Source organism: Mobula hypostoma, chromosome 8 (genome assembly GCF_963921235.1).
Source record: "Mobula hypostoma chromosome 8, sMobHyp1.1, whole genome shotgun sequence".
Taxonomy (NCBI): domain Eukaryota; kingdom Metazoa; phylum Chordata; class Chondrichthyes; order Myliobatiformes; family Myliobatidae; genus Mobula; species Mobula hypostoma.
In genome coordinates this window covers 121211683-121231293 of record NC_086104.1, presented here as the reverse complement: position 1 = coordinate 121231293, position 19611 = coordinate 121211683, and the positions used below count along the sequence as shown (strand labels likewise).

The window sequence follows — 19611 nt, the reverse complement described above, 5'->3', positions numbered from 1 at the left end:
CGGGGACGGGCCACACCTGCGCCAAGTACAGCAGCCCTGAGAGCATCTCACACCTCGGACCTTTATTGTACCTGGTCTCTGAAGCTTCACTGTGACTCATCAGTAAATGTGTGGTCTCTCCCTGTCCAGTCACCATTAGAGATAGGGACGAAGAGATGGAGTTGCGAGAGACATCTCTCGCCCTCGCCTGCTCTTTCCCTCCCTCATTCTATCGACCACTTCCACTGCCATCTCCCAATCCCCGTTCGCCACCCTTCTCCCTGCTGCTTTCCAGTCTCCTCACCCCTCCTCACATCCATCTCCGTCCCTCTACCATCCCATCCCATCGCCCGAGTAACAGCGTATGAACTGCATTGGAGAGAAAAACAAATTCGAATCTGCGACCGAGCCAGCGCCTCCACATACATTGGTAGGAGGTGGGATCTCTAGATGGGCGGGGATTATGTGGATAACCAATAGGAGGCCTGAGTGTGGGGGCGGGGATTACTATGGCGCGAAAATAACTTTGGCGCGGGAAAAGTTCATCCATTGTCAGGAAGAGAAGATTCGGGGCTCTGCAACCCGGCGCTGAATGGAGACAACAGAAGCAATCTGTATCCAGGGATTCCGGAGAGGCTGCGGGAAATCAGCAGGTACTGCCATGTCTGTAGAGGCAAATTGGACTGTCTACGCTCCAAGTCGGACACTTCCAGTGAGTCAGTATGAGGGATTGCGAGACTGAACGACATCTGTGGGTGTGGGAGAGATGTCCGTGTGTGAGTGAGAAAGATCGACTGTACCCCGGTGGGCGGGAAGGGGTTGTGTGTGAGACAGAGAGAGAGATGGTATGAGACGCAGGGTTTTGCCTGTTGCCTCTGCATCAGAATCAGGTTTCTTTATAAAGGTGAAATTTGTTGTTTTGCAGAACAGTACAACGCAAAGGCTTACAATCTCTAAATAACAAGGTGTTGTTGCCGGTTTGTGCGTCTCCTTTATCTCCGCCCCTGTGAGATCTTTTGTTCACGCCCTTTGTTGGGGAAGAAATATTTGTCCGATATCTGAGGAACCAAAACTGCTCAATTCTGTTACTGCCAACGTCATATGTGAACTGCATTATAACCTCCCAACTCCTATACTCAGCGCCCTGACAAATGGAGAGCAGCGTGATAAGCTCTTCCTTCCCCACCCCGTCTACGTGTGACGCCCCTTCAGTGAACTATACACGTACTTGGAGGTCCCTCTGTTCCATTGCACTCCCCAGGGGCCCTACCAGTCATTGTACAAGTTCTTCCCTTGTCTGATCTCCCAAAATGTAACTTTGCGTCTATCTGGTTTAAAAGCCATTTGTCAATGCTCAGCTTAAAACATCCTGCTCCCCTGTGTACAGTAACTCTTTCGATATCGTCTGCAAACTCGATGGACCGGATGGCCTACTCCTGCTCCTATTTCTTGTATGCTATGTTCTTATGTTCTCCCTATTTCCCATCCAAATCCAGCGAGTACAGACCCAGAGCCGGCACCAGTGAGGCCTCATAGATCCTCAGAATCACATCCCTGCTCTTGTATTCCTGACCTCTTGAAATGAATGCTAACATTGCATTTGCCTTCCTCACCACTGACTCTACCTGCAAGTTAACTTCTAGGGTGTTCTGCACAAGGACTCCCAAGACCCTCAGCATCTCTGGTATTTGATTTTCTCCCTGTTCAGAAAATAGTCTTCACATTTACTTACACTACCAAAGTGCATGACCATGTGTTTTCCAACATTGTATTTCATTTGTTTTCTCAACACTAGCTGCCCCACCACCAATCATCATATCATCTGCAACCTTGGCAACAAAGCCACCTACTCAACATTCTAAATCATTGATATACAGCATAAAAAGCTATCCAATCACTGATCCCTGTGGAAAACCACAGCCAACCAGAAAAGGATCCTTTTATTCACAGTCACTGCCTCCTACCACTCGGCCAATGCTCTAACTATGCCAGTAACTTTCCTGTAATGCCATGTGGTCCTTTCTTGCAGCCTCGTGTGAGGCACCTTGTCAAAACCCTTCTGAAAGTCCAAATATGCAACATTCATTGCATCCCCGTTATCGATCCTACGTGCAATCTCAAAGAATACAAGCAGGTTTGTTAGGGAAGATTTTCCCTTAAGGAAACCATGCTGACTTTCTCCGATCTTGTCCTGTGTCACCAAGTAATCCATAACATCATCCTTAACAATTGACTCCAACATCTTCCCAACCACTCAGGTTGGAGTAACTGGTCTATAATTTCCTTTCTGTAGCTTCCTCCTTTCATGCAGAGTGGAGTGACATTTGCAATTTCCCAGTCCTCTGGCGCGATGCCAGAGGCTAATGATTCTTAAAAGATCATTATTAATGCCTCGACAATCTATACTGTTACCTCTTTCAGAACCCTAGGGTACAGTTCATCCAGTCCAGGTGCCTTGTGTATCTTTCAGTCTTTCAACTCTTCGAGCACTTTTTAATTGCATTCACTTCTCCTCATTCACGCCCTTCAACATTTGGCACACTGCTAATGTCTTTCACAGTGAATGCGAAATATTCATTTAGTTCATCTGTCATCTCCTTGGCCCCTGTTTTTATTTCTCCAGCCTCATATTCTAGTGGTCCTATATCCACTCTCATCTCTTTTTTTTTACATAATTGAAGCAGCTTTTACTATCCACCTTGATATTGTTTGCTAGCTTGCTTTCATATTTAATCTTTTTCCTCCGAATGATTATTTTAGTTGCTCTCTGTAGGGTTTTAAAAGCTTTCCAATCGTTTATCTTACCACTAATTTTTGCACTGTTGTATGCCCTCTCTTTCTTTTGCTTTTACATTAACTTTGACTTCCCTTGTCAGCCATGGTTGTACAATTTTGCCATTTGAGTATATCTTTGTTTTTGGAATACATCTGTCCTGCACCTTCTTGATTTTTCCTAGAAACTCACACCATTGCTGCTCTGCTGGCATCCCTGCCAACATCTCCTAGTTTATTTTGGCGATCCCGAGACCTCTACCTGACGGTGTTTGACTGTGGAATGGAGCTGTTCCTGAAACGTCAGGGGTGTGACCTCAGGCTCTGAGTGTCCTCCGTGATGGTAGCAATGAAGAAGGTTGCTGTTGTGACACCACTTCTCCAACTGATCTATCTCACTCCTGAATGCCTCCTTGTCACCATCTGATATTCTGCCCATAATAGTTGGGGCATCAGCAAATTTATGGCTGGCATTTGAGCTGTGCCTAGCCACACAGACATGGGTGTAGAGAGAGCAGAGCAGTGGGCTGAGCACACACCCCTGAGGGGTACCAGTGTTGGTTGTCAATGAGGTAGAGATGTTCTTTCTGATCCACACTGACTGTGGTGCCTCGGTGAGGGAGTCACCGAGCTGCAGAGGGAGGTACAGAGTTTGCGGATTAGAATTGCATACATGATTGTTTAAGGATCTGAGCGTATGAGTATACATGTATCTTCAACAACTTTTACTGTTGACAAAGTCAATGTGAAATCTCCTCGTTGCTTTAACGATGTTTACAGTTGACGACTCTACCTGTAACTTTTAATGTTGATGAGTTTATTTATTGAGATACATCACGAATAGGCCCTTCTGGCACTTGGAGACACATCACCCAGCAATCACACGATTTAATCCTCGCCTAATCACACGACAGTTTACAATCACCAGTTAATCTACCAACTGTCTGTGGGAGGAAACTGGAGCACCCGGATTAAACCCACATGGTCATGGGGAGAGCATGGAAACTCCTTACTGGCAGTTTTGGGAATCGAACCTGGATCGCTGGTACTAAAAGTGTTATGCCAACAACTACACTACTGTGCCAGCCCAAGTGGTACATGTGTCTTTAACATCTTTTATAGAATCAGAGTCATAGGAACTACAACACAGAAACAGGTCCTTTGGCCCATCTAGTCGATGCCAAACCTGCCTGGTTGCATTGATCTGCACCTGTCCCCTCCTCCCCACCCCACACTCCTGCTATCCATGTACGTATCCATACTTCTGGAGCATTAAAATCGAACCTGCTTCCACCAATGCCCCTGGCAGTTCATTCTACATTCTCACCACTGTCTGAGTGAAGAAGTTCCCTCTCATGTTCACCTTTCACCCTTACCTCGTGGCCTCTAATTCTAGTCTCACCAAGCATCTCTGGTATTTGATTTTCTCCCTGTTCAGAAAATACTCTTCAGATTTATTTTCACGACCAAAGTGCATGACCATGCATTTTCTAACATTCTATTTCATTTGTTTTCTCAACACTAGCTGCCCCTCCACCTATCATTATATCATCTGCAAACTTGCCAACAAAGCCACCTATTCCACATTCTAAATCATTGATATACAGCATAAAAAGCTATCCAATCACTGATCCGTGCGGAACACCATTAGTCACTGGCAGCCAATGAGAAAATAATCCTTTTATTCAGTCACTGCCCCCTACCACTTGGCCAATGCTCTAAATATACCAGTAACTTTCCTGTAATGCCATGTGGTCCTAACTTGCAGCCTCGCGTGAGGCACCTTGTCAAAACCCTTCTGAAAGTCCAAATATGCAACATCCACTGCATCCCTTTTATCTATCCTACGTGTTATCTCCTCAAAGAATACAAGCAGGTTTATTAGGCAAGATTTTCCCTTCAGGAAACCATGCTGACTTTGTCTGATCTTGTCCTGTGTCACCAAGTAATCCATAACCTCATCCTTAACAACTGACTCCAATATCTTCCCAACCACTCAGGTTGGAGTAACGGGTCTACAATTTCCTTTCTGCAGCTTCCTCCTTTCTTGAAGAGTGGAATGACATTTCCCTTAATCCACTGAAATACTGCTATGTCAGATATTGTGCTCCTCAGGGCTTTTCTATTTTAAGCTCCCTTATCACCTCCGGTTCATTACATAACACCCAATCTAGTATAGCTGATCCCCTAGTAGGCTCAATGACAAACTGCTTTAAAAAGCCATCTAATAGGCATTCAGCAAACTCATTCCCTTGAGATCCATTTCCGACCTGATTTTCCTAATTGACCTGCATGTTGAAATCTCATATGACTGACATAACATTGCCCCTTTGACAAGCCTTTTCTATTTCCTGTTGTACTCTTTGTACACATCCCTGTGACTTTTGGGAGGTCTTGCACCAGGGTTCTTTTACCCTTGCAGTTTCTTAACTAACAAAAATTCAACATCTTCCAATCCTATGTCACAAATTTCTACTAATTTGTTGCCTACTTTCCTATCCTCTGATGCAACGCGTGACCTTGGACATTCAGCTCCCAGTCCTTCAGCCATGATTCAGTGATGGTCACAATGTCATATCTGATAATCTGTAAAATTGCAACAAGATCATCCACCTTACTTCTTATACTACACACATTTAGATTAAACACCTTGAGTACCGTATTTGCTGTCCTTTCTGACTCTGAATCCCCAATAATTTGATACTCAACTTGTTGGCTGCAACTAAATCCCATCACCGGCCTGCCATTCCTGACAAACTGACTGCATGTTAACTTTGTTTTTTCTAACCACTTGTTCTACCCTGAGTCCCTTCCATGGGTTCCGAGTTCCCAGCCCCCTGCCGAATAAGTTTACACCCTCACCTACAGCTCCAACAAACCTGACTGCGAGAATATTGGTTCCCGTTGGGTTCAGGTGCAGCCCGTCACTTTTGAACAGGTCATGCCTCCCCCAGAAGAGATCCCAAATATCCAAGAACCTGAAGCCCTGCCCCCTGCACCAGCTTATCAGCCGCATCACTTTCTGATTTCTGTTGCGATCGCTCCCTACGCAACTCCCTAGTCCATTTGTCCCTCCCCACTGATCTCCTTGCAAACAGATCTAGTACAACACCTGTCCCTACACCTCCTCCTTCACTACCATTCAGGGCCCCAAACAGTCAGTGAGTAAGAATGTCTTCTGTTCTCTCTGCAAGGAAAGCAGTCGGTCTACAGTCAACACGGGAACATTGACTGGGAGATGCTTCGCCAAGCACCTACGCTCTGTCCGCCAGCAGAAGCGTGATCTCCCAGTGGCCATCCATTTTAATTCTTCTTCCCAGTCTGATATGTTAATCGATGGGCTCCTTTACTGGCATGATAGGGCTGCACTCAGGTTGCAGGAACAACACCAGTCATCCCCTGCTCCCCCTCTCACCTCATCTCCTTGCCTACCATCACCTCCCTCTGGTACTTCACCCTCTTTTTCTTTCTTCCAAGGCCTTCTGTTTTCTCCTGTTGGACTCCCCTTTCTCGAGCCCTGTATCTCTTTTACCAATCAACTTCCCAGCTCTTTAGTTTATCCCTCCCCATCCTGGTTTCACCCATCACCTTGTGCTTCTCTCTCCTCCTCCCCTACCTTTCAAATCTACTCATCATTTTTTTTCTCCAGTCCTGCCAAAGGGTCGGTCTGAAAAGTCGACTGTACTTTTTTCCCCCATAGATGCTGCCTGTCCTGTCGAGTTCCTGCAGCACTTCGTCTATGTTGCTCTGAAGAACCGTTTGTGTTTAAAATTAACATGAAATTATATAATTGCTGTTGTTATGTTTATTTTGTCTGAATGCAAACAAGGCCACAGCAGCCACTTTATTCTTCCCCATTCTGATTGACATCTGAACCTCGAGTCTGCAGGCTTCAACGCATACTCTTTCAATACAGACTCTATTCTTCCCCATTCTGATCGACGTCTGAACCTCAGTCTGCAGGCTTCAACGCAGACTCTGTCAATACAGACTCTATTCTTCCCCATTCTGATCAATGTCTGAACCTCGAGTCTGCAGGCTTCAACGCAGACTCTGTCAATACAGACTCTATTCTTCCCCATTCTGATCAATGTCTGAACCTCGAGTCTGCAGGCTTCAATGCAGACTCTGTCAATACAGACTCTATTCTTCCCCATTCTGATCGACGTCTGAACCTCAGTCTGCAGGCTTCAACGCAGACTCTGTCAATACAGACTCTATTCTTCCCCATTCTGATCAACGTCTGAACCTCAGTCTGCAGGCTTCAACGCAGACTCTGTCAATACAGACTCTATTATTCCCCATTCTGATCAACGTCTGAACCTCAGTCTGCAGGCTTCAATGCAGACTCTATTCTTCCCCATTCTGATCGACGTCTGAACCTCGAGTCTGCAGGCTTCAATGCCTTGTGTTGCTGACACATGATTGCCTGATCAGATATTTGTGTTAATCAGGTGAAGGTAAAAGTGGCTACTGAGGGCAAATGTATCACTCATCTCCCCTGGCCATTTAAGGAGCACCTTGTATCTGCTGCCTATTTCCGGAGCGTTGGTAACTGGTTTACGATTGTCACAAATACCAAGACACAGATCACACGTTCATCTTCTTGGGTACGAGAAGTTTGGTGATGGCGGGACAGAGGTTGTCCTCGAGTCTTGTTGGACCAGTTTCAAATGTTTGTATCTTCTGCTGACGGGTAGTGGAAGAGGAGAGAATGTTCAAGTGCCAAGGGTCCTGAATTCTGCTGATAGTGGGATCTCACTGTGCGTAGACGCCCCACAACATTCTGTCTGGGCCAATCTTCTCACGAGCCACACATTCCGCACCTGGGTGTAGAATAGAGAGTCTGATTACAGGGTGACAGAGGCAGGGAGGGACGTTCAGGGAGAGGAGGTGAGATGGGGAGGGGTTAACAACTGGAGGGGGAACTGAAGAACGGAAGGGGTACAGCGAAGGAACGAATGGGGAGCTCTGGAACAGAGATTCTCCAGGAATGGATGTGGTCACTGACCAGAGAAAGAGAAACACAACCACAGGCACACAGACTCCCACCGTCACTGGGGAACAGAAATATTATAATTAGAGCAAATCGACCAGAAACGTACAGTATAGATGTGGAACAGTCTGTTTACATCCACCCCTCACCGTGCAGTTCCATCTATTCCATTGTGCACTCTGGATTGGAATCGATGGAACCGGGTGGTCTTGCCGATGTTGTTTGTTGCTCCTTCTGTTCTGATTTGTACATTTACTGCAGACACCAGAATGTGTGGTGACAATTGCAGGCTGCCCCCTGCACCTCCTTCGGCTGTTAGTCGTTAACACAAACGATGCATTTCACTGTATGTTTCAATGTACATGGAACAAACACAGAGAATACAAATTCTCCCACCCTATCCCACTGCATTTTGTGTCAAGAAATATATCCATCGCCTTATGTGTCAAGTAAATGTTTTGTACACAGTGGCACAGGTAGACAGGAGTGCTGGCCTTCGTCAGTCAGGAGATTTACAATATTGATCACCCTGCTGTTGGACAGATGCCGTTCAGCTGCAAAGAGAGCCGAGGGGATTTGACGATGTTGCCCAGACTCAAGGAACGGAGCTATTGAGAGAAGCTGAACTCATTGGGATTTTATTCACAGTAGCGCTGGAGACTGAGAGGTGATCTGAGAGAGGGGCATAAAATTTGAGGCATGCAAATAAGGTGAACACATTCTTATGAACCCTGAGTTGTGGAATCGAGGAGACAGGGGTTTAAGGTGAGAAGAAACATTTAAAAGGGAGCACAGGATTGAGAAAAATCAGCTGCTGTTCAAATGGCAGCACAGACTCAATGGGCTGAATGGCCTTATTCTGCTCTCCTGCCCTCTGTTGTCAAACTGCCCAGCACAGCAACAGGGAAAAGAGCAGGAGGAGGGGAGAGACCCACTCACTTCTGAGAGCCATTTAAACCTCACCTCGAATTCCCATCAGCATAATAATGTCCCACGTTTCTCCTCTTTTGGAACTGTCTGTCCTGGTGGACACAATCTCAGAATTCGTCACCGGTGGTGAGGTGGACGTCCCGTACGCCACTGTCTCCTGTCTGGGACTCTCCGAACCTGTCGAACATGATGGGTACACCTCAGTGCTGAGCTGCTCTCCCCAGATCCTCAAATAATTTGGGCCAAATTGCCTGTTCCTGTGCTGTGCTGTTCTCAGTCTAGAGTAGCGGTCACCAACCTTTTTAAGCCCAAGATCCCCTACCTCGACCTTAGTGAAAGGCAAGATCTACCTACTATATCATTTAGAGAAAAAAAAACAGCTCAGATTGTACTTCCAATTTGAGGCCTTTTATTTGGGCTAATTGTATTTGAATTACACAAACTACTTTTGTCAAACTTTCAAATTAATTCAAACAAGAAAACACTAACTAGCGTATCAAACAGGCCATAGCTGTCATTCTTTAAGAATATTACAATACTTCACACCTTTAATTCTAAGTTTCATTATTTAATTTTATTTCAACACGAAAGATAAATGAATAAAAACTGACTGTTGCACTCAGTGTAGTGACTGGGGCTGAATACTTTCTGCTAGTTCCCTGAAATTTGGCTCATAACTACAGCCAGTCTGAGACAGTCTGTGAGGTGTGGGTTGCCAACTGTCCCGTATTTCCCCCACTAAGGTAGAGCGTTCCTATGAAACCTCTCGTGCCGAAATGTTTTATGCCGAAGAAGCAATTACCATTAATTTATATGGAAAAAAAATTCTAAGCGTTCCCAGACCCAAAAAAATAACCTATCAAATCATACCAAATAACACGTAAAACCTAAAATAACACTAACATATAGTAAAAGCAGGAATGATATGATAAATACACAGCCTATCTGAAGTAGAAGTAATGAAAATTAAGCCAAAACTGATTCGTGGGGTTTAAACAAAATCGGCACATAGGCGCATGCGCACACAGGTGCCCGCGCAAAGCTTAATGGTTGTGGTAGTCTTTACGGGGTAAACACAAATGTCCCAGGATTTGACTGCTACTTTTGTCCCTTATTTGTGAGTGAGAAAGTTGGGAACCCTAGTGAGGTGTCTGTCAGTAAGTCAGCTCTTGTACTTAGATTTAATAATTTTCATCTGTGAAAATGCAATTTCACACGCTTGTTACATACACCTGTTAGGGTGCATTCTCCAGTTACCTTATAAGGTAACCGTAGCCTTCAGCCAGGAGCAGATGTCATCAGGTGGTTCCCAACCTTCACCGAGTGTTTCGACCCTTAACCATGACATTAAACTCCACGATAAGTTGACCCGAAATAGGCACTGACTTTTAGTGCACACACCATGCATTGCTGGGGCCCCATCAGTAGTAATTGTCACCAGTTTATGAATGAGGGTGTCATTTTCATGGACATATTTTTTAAACTGATTGTAAATATCCTCACCTCTCTTTCTCTCCTTTAATTGACAAAGAGTGAGGAGATCCTCCTTTGTTGTAAAATCCTGGAAAGCCATTCTGACAAATACAGCAAGCTGAGCTGTTTGCATTACATCCAGGTATTCATCGAACTGTAGTGAAAAATATCCATGTCCTCGGACAATGACTCTACCCTCCTTGTCACTGTTGCAGGGACAAGCGGTATATTATGAATTGTGGTTGTGATGCCGTTTTTGTTTTTAAAGTCATTAAAACAGCCTCTGCGGTAATGGCCATTACTTCCTTGAATAAATCGCCATCAGTAAAAGGCTTCTTGTGTTTAGCCAAAAGGTAACTTACACGAAATGATGCTTGAATAGCAGCCTTATTTTGAGCATCATGTTTTGTGAAAAACGATTGCTGGGCCTTCAACCCTGATTTCAGCTGCTCAACTTTCCTGGCATGAATTGCGCTCTTTGGGGGGTAGGTGTCTTTAAATTTCTGGTGGTTGGTGTTGTGGTGCCGCTCCAGATTCCCACTTTTAGTCAGTGCTTGTGTTTGGTGGCACAACATACATACACACTTGTCTTTCACCGAGGTAAACAGAAATTCCTCTTCCCATTCTGGATGGAATTTGTACGATTTCGCCTTCTTTCGTGGAGCCTCCGCCCTGCTATCAGGATATCACGAGCGATTGCCAAATGCGTCGCCTCTGATCTAGGCTGACATTTACGTGCCAGGCGGCACCTAATTTATTATCTTGTCTATTTCATTTTTTTTTTCTTAAAGATGTGCTGTGTGCATCCGGACTACCGCTGCACCACTTCATTCTTCGTGGCCCGGTGGTTGGGGACCACTGCTGTATATTGATGTTTGCGACAGTCTGTACTCTTATCTAATCTGATTGGTCACTTTGATGCAGCACAGGCTACGCTGAAAACGCGGTGCATGGCGGGGAGCTACACACAAGCGCACTGGGCAGAAAGAACGGAACTAAACCCCCACAACCTGGAAACAATCTCTCTTTACAAACAGCTTTTTAGCGAAAATATTGCTATATTACCATTACACTAATTAGTATTACTTTTATAATACTCACATTACTACAGTATTTGTGTATTTATTTTTGATTTTTTTCGGGATCTACTGGGAAAGTCTCAAAGATCGAGCGGTCGATCGCGATCGACAAGTTGGCGACCCCTAGTCTAGAGTCTACCCCTAGTAGCACGGAGAGAATAAACATCGGAATGGTGGCAGTCTGGAGTATCAGACCCTCCCTCTTCTTCTCCCATCGGCACTTACCTGATGTGTTGTTGGAGATCTCACAGTAGACAGTGCCAGGGATAACCCGGGTGTAGTTCAGGGTGACTCTGTCAGCTTCCACCCTGGTCTGCTTGGCAATCTGACAGTGGAGTTTGTTGCCTTTGCCTCTGGTACAGGTATCCTGGAACTTTTGGAGGTTGTGAAGCTGCAGGACCTGGGACCAGGATATTGTGCAGGGACAGCTGAGGGAGATGGATTTTCGAATGAACTTACAGAGGCCGTGATCACCTGTCAGGAGAGGAGCATCTGGTCAGTGGGTTCAGAGGGAGATCATCCTCCCCTTCATAGAGTGGTTCCCTATACACTGCCCCATCACAGCCCCAGGGTCAGACAAAGAATGAATCTCTCACTCTCCCTATTGTCCCATAATACCATACTTGAACCAGATACAGGGCGAAACTCCCTCTGCAATGTCCCATCCATTGCCCACTCCATGGGTCAGATGAAACGCAGTTCCCTGCACACTGTCCCGTCACAGGGATTAGACACAGAATGACTCTCTTGACCCTGGACACAGAATCTCCCTCAATGCTACGTTGTACTTACGAGCAGCAGATCCGACCATGAATAGCCACACACAGACTGCGATGGACCTGAGGAGAAAGATAGGTCGAGGTGAGGAGTGAACTCTACGGTACCTGACCCCACCTCAGACAGGAGCTGTCAACAACAGCCAGAGTTTAGTCATGAAAAGCTGAAACTGTCCAGCCAGCAGCCTGATCTGAAATGTTCCTTTGGATTGGATTTAATGGAAAACCATGGCTGAATTGGGGTCAGTCAGGCTGCCTTTGTGCGGGGTCAGTTGTGTGTTTTTGACTTTATTGTGCTTTTTGACAAGGTGGAGGGTGACTGATGGAGTCTGGACAGTGGATATTGCCTACATGAATTTTAGCAAGGCCTTTGATAGAGTCCCTGATGGATTCAGAACTGGCTTGCCTACTTCAGACAGAAGGTACAGGTTGATGGGATGTTTTCTGACTGGAAGTACTTAATTAGTGGTGTTGTGCAGGGATCCGTACTGGGACCTCAGCTGGATGTGAATGTGGATGTATGAGTCAATATACTTGGAGACGATGGCCGATGGAATCCAGTCCAAGCAAGTGTGAGGTATTGGGTGTTTGTGAGATGAAATTTAAAGGGACAGGGCATGTTAATGGCCAGACCTTACCAAAATCCATGGCAGCAACACCCGTGCACTCTCACAGGCATTTCAAGCACAATCTCCCTGTCCCCCCACCCCCAACAGGGGTACACAGACATTTCGAACACAATCTCCCCCCACCCCACAACAGGGGTACACAGACATTTCGAACACAATCTCCCCCCACCCCACAACAGGGGTACACAGACATTTCAAACACAATCTCCCTCCCCCGCAACAGGGGCACACAGGCATTTCAAACACAATCTTCCAACCCGTGCCCACGCCCTCTCTTTCTGTACGCAATCATGTTGAACGGAAACCGGCTTTCTGATTTTAGCCGCGCCTTCTCAACATTGGATGCGACTTCCAAAGACAAGTTGGCTTTCTGCTTCTGCCCCCCGCCCCCGCCAACATTTGATACAATTCCTGTGATCCCACCTCCCACCATGGATCTGAGCGCTGATCGGTGCAGCCTGACAACTCACCATCTACCCACAAACGTGGGTAATCAACAAACTTTGCAGTTACCGCTCTCCGAGGCTCCCTCTCGCTCCTTCCCGCTTCCCCAGCCTACGTTCCGGCCGCTCTCCCCATCTCCCGGCCGCTACGGGACGGGCATGTCGCCGGTGCAGCTCCCGCCACCGACCCGACGCCGTCTAGAACCCATTCGGCAATCACCGTCTGGTGTTGTATGAAAGAACAATCCCACCGTGACGATCTCGGGACCTCTACCTGAAGGTGTTGGACTGTAGGATGGTGCAGAAAGCCATGACTCCCGACTCCCGACTCGCTGCTTTTTGCGTCGCCTTTTAAATACTGTATGTCAACTTCCTAAGTGACGTATTCCCCCCACCCCTCTGCGCTGATTGGTAGAGACTTTAACTCCCTTTCGTCATCGTAATTGAATAAATTTTGCATTCAGCGCGCGAAATGACTTGGGGCCAGAATATACGAACAAAATTTACCTGTAACATATTCATTAGTATCTTACTGCACTTTCAGCGGATAGACGTCACTGGGGGGGGGGGCAGAAGGCAGATACCGCCCCCTTTCCCTGCCCGTGCCAGCGTCTCTTGCTCCCCACCCGGGCTTTCTGCCTCTGGCCCCCGCCAACATTTGATGCAATTCCTGAGATCCCACCTCCCACCATGGACCTGAGCGCTGATCGGTACAGCCGGACAACCCACCATCTACCCACCAACGTGGGTAATCAACAAACTTTGCAGTTACCGCTCTCCGCGATCCCCTCTCTCTCCTCCCACCCCCAACTTCCCGGCCGCTCTTTCCCTCTCCCTTGTAGAGCCCACGCTCTCTCCCTCCTGTCCGCGCCTTCTCTCTGTACGCTGTACCGGCACCGGCTTTCTGATTTTAGCCCCGCCACAGTAACTCACCGTCGTCATCGTAATTAAATAAGTTTTGCATTCAGCGCGCGAAATGACTTGGCATTATAATATACAAGCAAAATTTACCTGTAACATATGCATTTGTATCTTACTGCATTTTCAGCGGATGGATGTCATTGTGGGGACAGAAGGCAGATACAGTACTGTACCAGGCCAGCATCAGATTTAGGAAGTGGCAGTATTTCAGAACGACAGTGTCCATTATTAAGCACCGACCCCCTCACCCAGGACATGCCTTCTTCTCATTGCTACTACAGTAAGGAGGTACAGAAGCCTGAAAGCACACACTTAGCGTCTCCCCCTCTGCCATCTGATTTCTGAATGGACATTGAACTCATGAATACTATCACTTCTATTATTTCAGTTTTTGGGCTATTTTTAATTTAACTATTTAATATCCTATATACTTACTGTAATTCATTTTTTAATGTTTCCCTATTCTGTATTGTACTGCTGCTGCTAAGTTAACAGATTTCACGACATTTGTGGGTGATTTAAAGACTGATTCTGACTACTCGCCTGTTAACTGTCAATCGCTGACACATGTTACTGAGCTTGTTTTACTTTGCCTTCTTTACCGCCCTATCAGTCTGTGTGGAAAGTGGAGGGAGCAACTGACTCGGACTCGGAGATTCATCTTCCCAACTGTGAGGGTCTCACCATTAATGGTGTACTGGCACTTTGATCTCCCAAAGAGCAACACCTCACACTTGACCAAATTAAACTCCAAATGCCATTTGTAGATCCATTGCCCGTATCTGCAACTGATCTACATCCCACTGTATCCTTTGCCAGACTTTACACTATCCACAACACCAGTGAGCTGTCTACCAACCACCCAGCTATAGTCTCATCCAAGTCCTTTCTGTTATCACCAACAGTGTAGGTCCCAGAGAGATCCCTGTGGAAGACCAGTACACATGGGTCTCCAGCCACTACTCTGATTTCTATGAATCCAAATGGCCAATTCACTGTGGATCCCATGTATCTTAATCTTCTGGACAAGCATCTTGTCAAATGCATAACTAACAGTCATGCAGACAATATCCACAATTCAACCTTCTATCACCGTTGTCACCTCATCAAAAAACTGAAGCAAGTGAGCAAGACATGATTTATCCCACACAAAGCCAGAGTGCTTGGGCCTGAGCACCCACTCCAGCAATTTGCCTACCACTGACGTGAGACTCACTGGTCCGTAGTTTCCAGGATTGTTCCTATATGCCTTCTTAAGTAACAGATCAACAGCAGCTTCTCAATACTCCTGTGGCCGGAGAGGACATGAAGATATTTGTCAAAGCCCCAGCAATCTCCTCTCTTGTCTCTCTCACCAATCTGCTATACCACATCAGGGCATGGGGGCTTATCAACATTCAAGTTTTTCAAAAGACCCAACTCTACCTCCAGCTGTGTATATCCAGATGCCCCCGTAAATTAGCTCAGTCCACACTGATCTCACTATCCTCTTTGGTAAATATTGATGGAAATTACTCATTTAGGACTTTGCCCACAGCCTCCAGCTCCAAACACAGGTCACATCCTTAATCCGTCAGTGTCCCTGTGCTCTTGCTCTTACTGTCTGTGTAGAGAGTGTTGGATGCTCTTTCGTCCCATACCAGGCGGTCAGCGCACTTTCCACCACACGTCTATAGACGTTTGCTAAGGTGACATGCCAGACATCGGCAGATTCCCGAGGAAGTAGAGGCACTGCCGTGCTTCCGCAATAATATTTATATGATGGGTCCAGGACAGGTCCTATGAGATAGTGACACCCAGGGAATTTAAAATTACTGACCGTCTCCACCTCTGATCTTCCAATGATTACTGGTTCATGGACCTCTGGTTTCCCTCTCCAAAAGTCCACAATCAATTCCTTGACCTTGTTGACATTCAGTGAGAGGTTGTAGTTATAACACCACTCAGCCAAGTTTCCTCCCTGTAGGCTGATTCATCACTCCCTTTGATAAAGCCCACAACACTGGTGTCATCAGCAAACTTGTAGATGGTGTTGGAGCTGTACTTAACACACGGATCTCTCACAACATCCAGGGTTCCCTGACTTGGGCATCCTTGTCCTCTGCACATGAAGCATACCTGTCCTGTACTCTGTGAAGTTGGTCTTTACACACCCTCCACAGGTCGGATGTGGACTTGCCTACAGACTCCTGTTCCCAATGGACTCTCCCAAGCTCCTGCCTCAATGTCTTGTAATTGGCTGTGTTGTAATTTAATATTATTGCACGATCTGTGCTTGCCCTTATCGGTAGCTATCTTAAAACTTGTTACTGTTCCCTGACAATTCTTCAATGGGAATGTCAGTCACCTGGCTAGGCTTTTTACACAACTCCAGATCCAGTATCAACCCTTCTGGATGCAACTAACAAATGCTGTCGTCTTTAATCTATTTTGTCTCAGTCTATATTGGAGTAATTGAAGTCACCCATGACAGCAGAAGGACTGTACCGTCGCTATTTAGATTTAGATTATGGGGACACTCAGTCCTTGTTTATTGTCATTTAGAAACGCATGCATTAAGAAATGATACAATGTTCCTCCAGTATGATATGACAGAAACACAGGACAGACCAAGACTAAAACTGACAAAACCACGTAATTATAACATATAGTTACAACAGTGCAAAACAGTACCGTAATTTGATAAAGAGCAGACCTTGGGCACGGTAAAAAAAAGTCTCAAAGTCCCAATAGCCCATCATCTCACGTAGAAGGGAGAAACTCTCCCTGCCATGAACCTCCAGCACTGCAAACTTGCTGATGCAGCACCCTGGAAGCACCCGACCACAGCCGACTCTGAGTCCGTCTGAAAACTTCGAGACTCCGACCAGCCCTCCGGCACCGAGCACCATCTCTGCCGAGTGCTTCAACCCCACCCCGGCCGCCAAGCAACAAGCAAATCTGAGGACTCAGGGCCTTCCCCTCCCGAGATTCAGGATCACACAGTAGCAGCAGCAGCAAAGCAGGCATTTTAAGTAAATTCCCCAGTCCCTTGTAATCTACTGTTCCAAGTAACTACTGGGTGCACTTCCCACAGATGTAGCCACTGGGGAGGCCGTGAGACAAGACCGTAAGACACAGGGGGGTACCGTAGTGTGATGGTTAGCACAATGCTTTACAGTACAGGCTCATAGGTGCAATTCCCACCGAGTCCTGTATATACTCCCCGTGACCGCATGGGTTTCCTTCGGGTCTGGCTCCCAGTGTGGGATGTGTCGCCAGTACGGGTATCTGACCCCTTCACCAACCCGACCCATCACAACGTCCCTGTTTTGGCAATAATGCTCCGGTAGTGTCCGACAGTACAACCCACTGTCACGACCCTGGAACCTTTACCTGAGGGTATTCAGCTGTGGGATGATGCTGTGCACCCAGGGGGAGGGAGTAAATGCTCCAATCCCCATCACTGCCGCTGTGGGGAGGCGCCAGCTGTACTGCTGGGCCCTCCCACATCTGATTTGTCCTAGCAGGCCCCGTTCCAGTACAGCCTGATGTCACTCATGATTCAGGTCATCTGAACACCGTGGTGATCAACAAACTTCAGGGCGCGAAAAAATTTTGGCAACACAATGCACAAGCAAAATTAACCTGTAAAATGTTCATTTGTGTGTTGTACACAGGGATAGGGGAAAAGGTTGGGAGAGTAGGTGGGATCCAGGGAGTAGGGGAGAGACCCACTCACTGCTGGGGTCATTTAACCCTTTCTGAACCCGACTCCTCCAGCAGTTCACTTCAAGGCCCAGGTTCAGAACGAGAACCTGCCCCTTAGTTTCTATTGAACATCCCCTCTTTGACCTTGTTTTGTGGCAGCTGTTCATTGCAATACGAAATAATAAAAATACTATAAATTGTAATAAGAATATAAATAAAAATATCGCAAACAGAGAGCAATGCAATGAAGAGGCAGTGTACATGGGTTGATAGTCCATTCAGAAATCTGATGGGGAAGGGGGAGCTGTTCCTGAAACGTTAGGTGTGTGACCTCAGGCTCTGAGTGTCCTCCTTGATGACAGCAATGAAGAAGTTTGTTGTTGTGACACCACTTGTCCAGCTGATCTATCTCGATCCTGAATGCCTCCTTGTCACCATCTGATATTCTGCCAATAATAGTTGGGGCATCAGCAAATTTACGGCTGGCATTTGAGCTGTGCCTAGCCACACAGACATGGGTGTAGAGAGAGCAGAGCAGTGGGCTAAGCACACACTCCTGAGGGGTGCCAGTGTTGGTTGTCAATGAGGTAGAGATGTTCTTTCTGATCCACACTGACTGCGGTGCCTCGGTGAGGGAGTCGAGGGTCCAGTTGCAGAGGGTGGTACAGTTTGCTTTTCGAGTTTGTTGATTAGAATTGCATACATGATTGTTTAAGGATCTGAGCGTATGAGTATACGTATATCTTGAACAACTTTTACTGTTGACAAAGTCAATGTGAAAGCTCCTCGTTGCTTTAACAATGTTTACAGTGGACAACTGTATGTGTAACTTGTAATGTTGATGAGTTTGTTTATTTATTGAGATACAGCAGCGAACAGGCACTGCTGACGCTTGGAGACACATCACCCAGCAATACCCCGATTTAACCCGAGCCTAATCACGGGACAGTTTATAATCACCAATTAATCTACCAACTGTCTGTGGGAGGAAACTGGAGCACCCGGATGAAACCCAGATGGTCATGGGGAGAGCATGGAAACTCCTTACTGGCAGTGGTGGGAATTGAACCTGGATCGCTGTTACTGCAAAGTGTTATGCCAACCACTACACTACCGTGCCACCCGAAGTGGTAGACGTGTCTTTAACACCTTTTATGGAATCAGAGTGGTGGGAACTACAATACAGAAACAGGTCCTTTGGCCCATCTAGTTGATGCCAAACCTGCCTGTTTGCATTGATCTGCACCTGTCCCCTCCTCCCCACCCCACACTCCTGCTATCCATGTACATATCCATACTTCTGGAACGTTGAAATCGAACCTGCATCCACCAATGCCCCTGGCAGCTCGTTCTACATTCTCACCACTGTCTGAGTGAAGAAGTTCCCTCTCATGTTCACCTTTCACCCTTAACCCATGGCCTCTAATTCTAGTCTCACCAAACCTTAGTGGAAAAGCCTGCTTGCATTTACCCTAACTATAGTCCTCATAATTTTTTATTCCTCTATTAAATATCCCCTCATGCTCTTATGCACGAGGGACTAAAATCCTAACCTTTTCAATCTTTCACAGGTCCTCAAGTATTGGTCGATGTTTGTAAATTTTATCTGTACTTATTGGCATCTTTCCTGTCGGTAGACGATCAGAACTGCACACAATACCTCCAGTTCAGCATCATCAATCTCTTATCCAGCTTCAACATAACATCCTAACTCCTGTACTTAATCGTTTGGATTTATGGATCAGTATTCCCAGAACCCTCTGCCACACCCTCAGTGTCGTCCCTTTCACTGTGCAGGTCCTCCCCGGGTCTGACCTGTCAAGGTGCAATACCTCAGACTTGTCTTCATCACATTCCATCTGCCATCTTTCAAGCCATTTTTCCACCTGGTTCAGAAGTTGCTGCAGTCCAGTGCGCCTCTAA

General features: G+C 46.4%; 1 protein-coding gene across 2 annotated transcripts in view; it reads left to right on the top strand.

Moving 5' to 3' along the window:
- The first annotated feature begins 546 nt into the window (after window positions 1-546).
- Window positions 547-19611, top strand: part of LOC134350892 (uncharacterized) — a 75722-nt gene continuing 56657 nt past the window's right edge. For both annotated transcript variants that reach the window (XM_063056700.1, XM_063056699.1), the window contains exon 1: window positions 547-632. In XM_063056700.1, the coding sequence (XP_062912770.1) occupies window positions 572-632 (61 nt within the window). In that variant the 5' untranslated portion in view covers window positions 547-571. The remainder of the gene's footprint in view (window positions 633-19611) is intronic.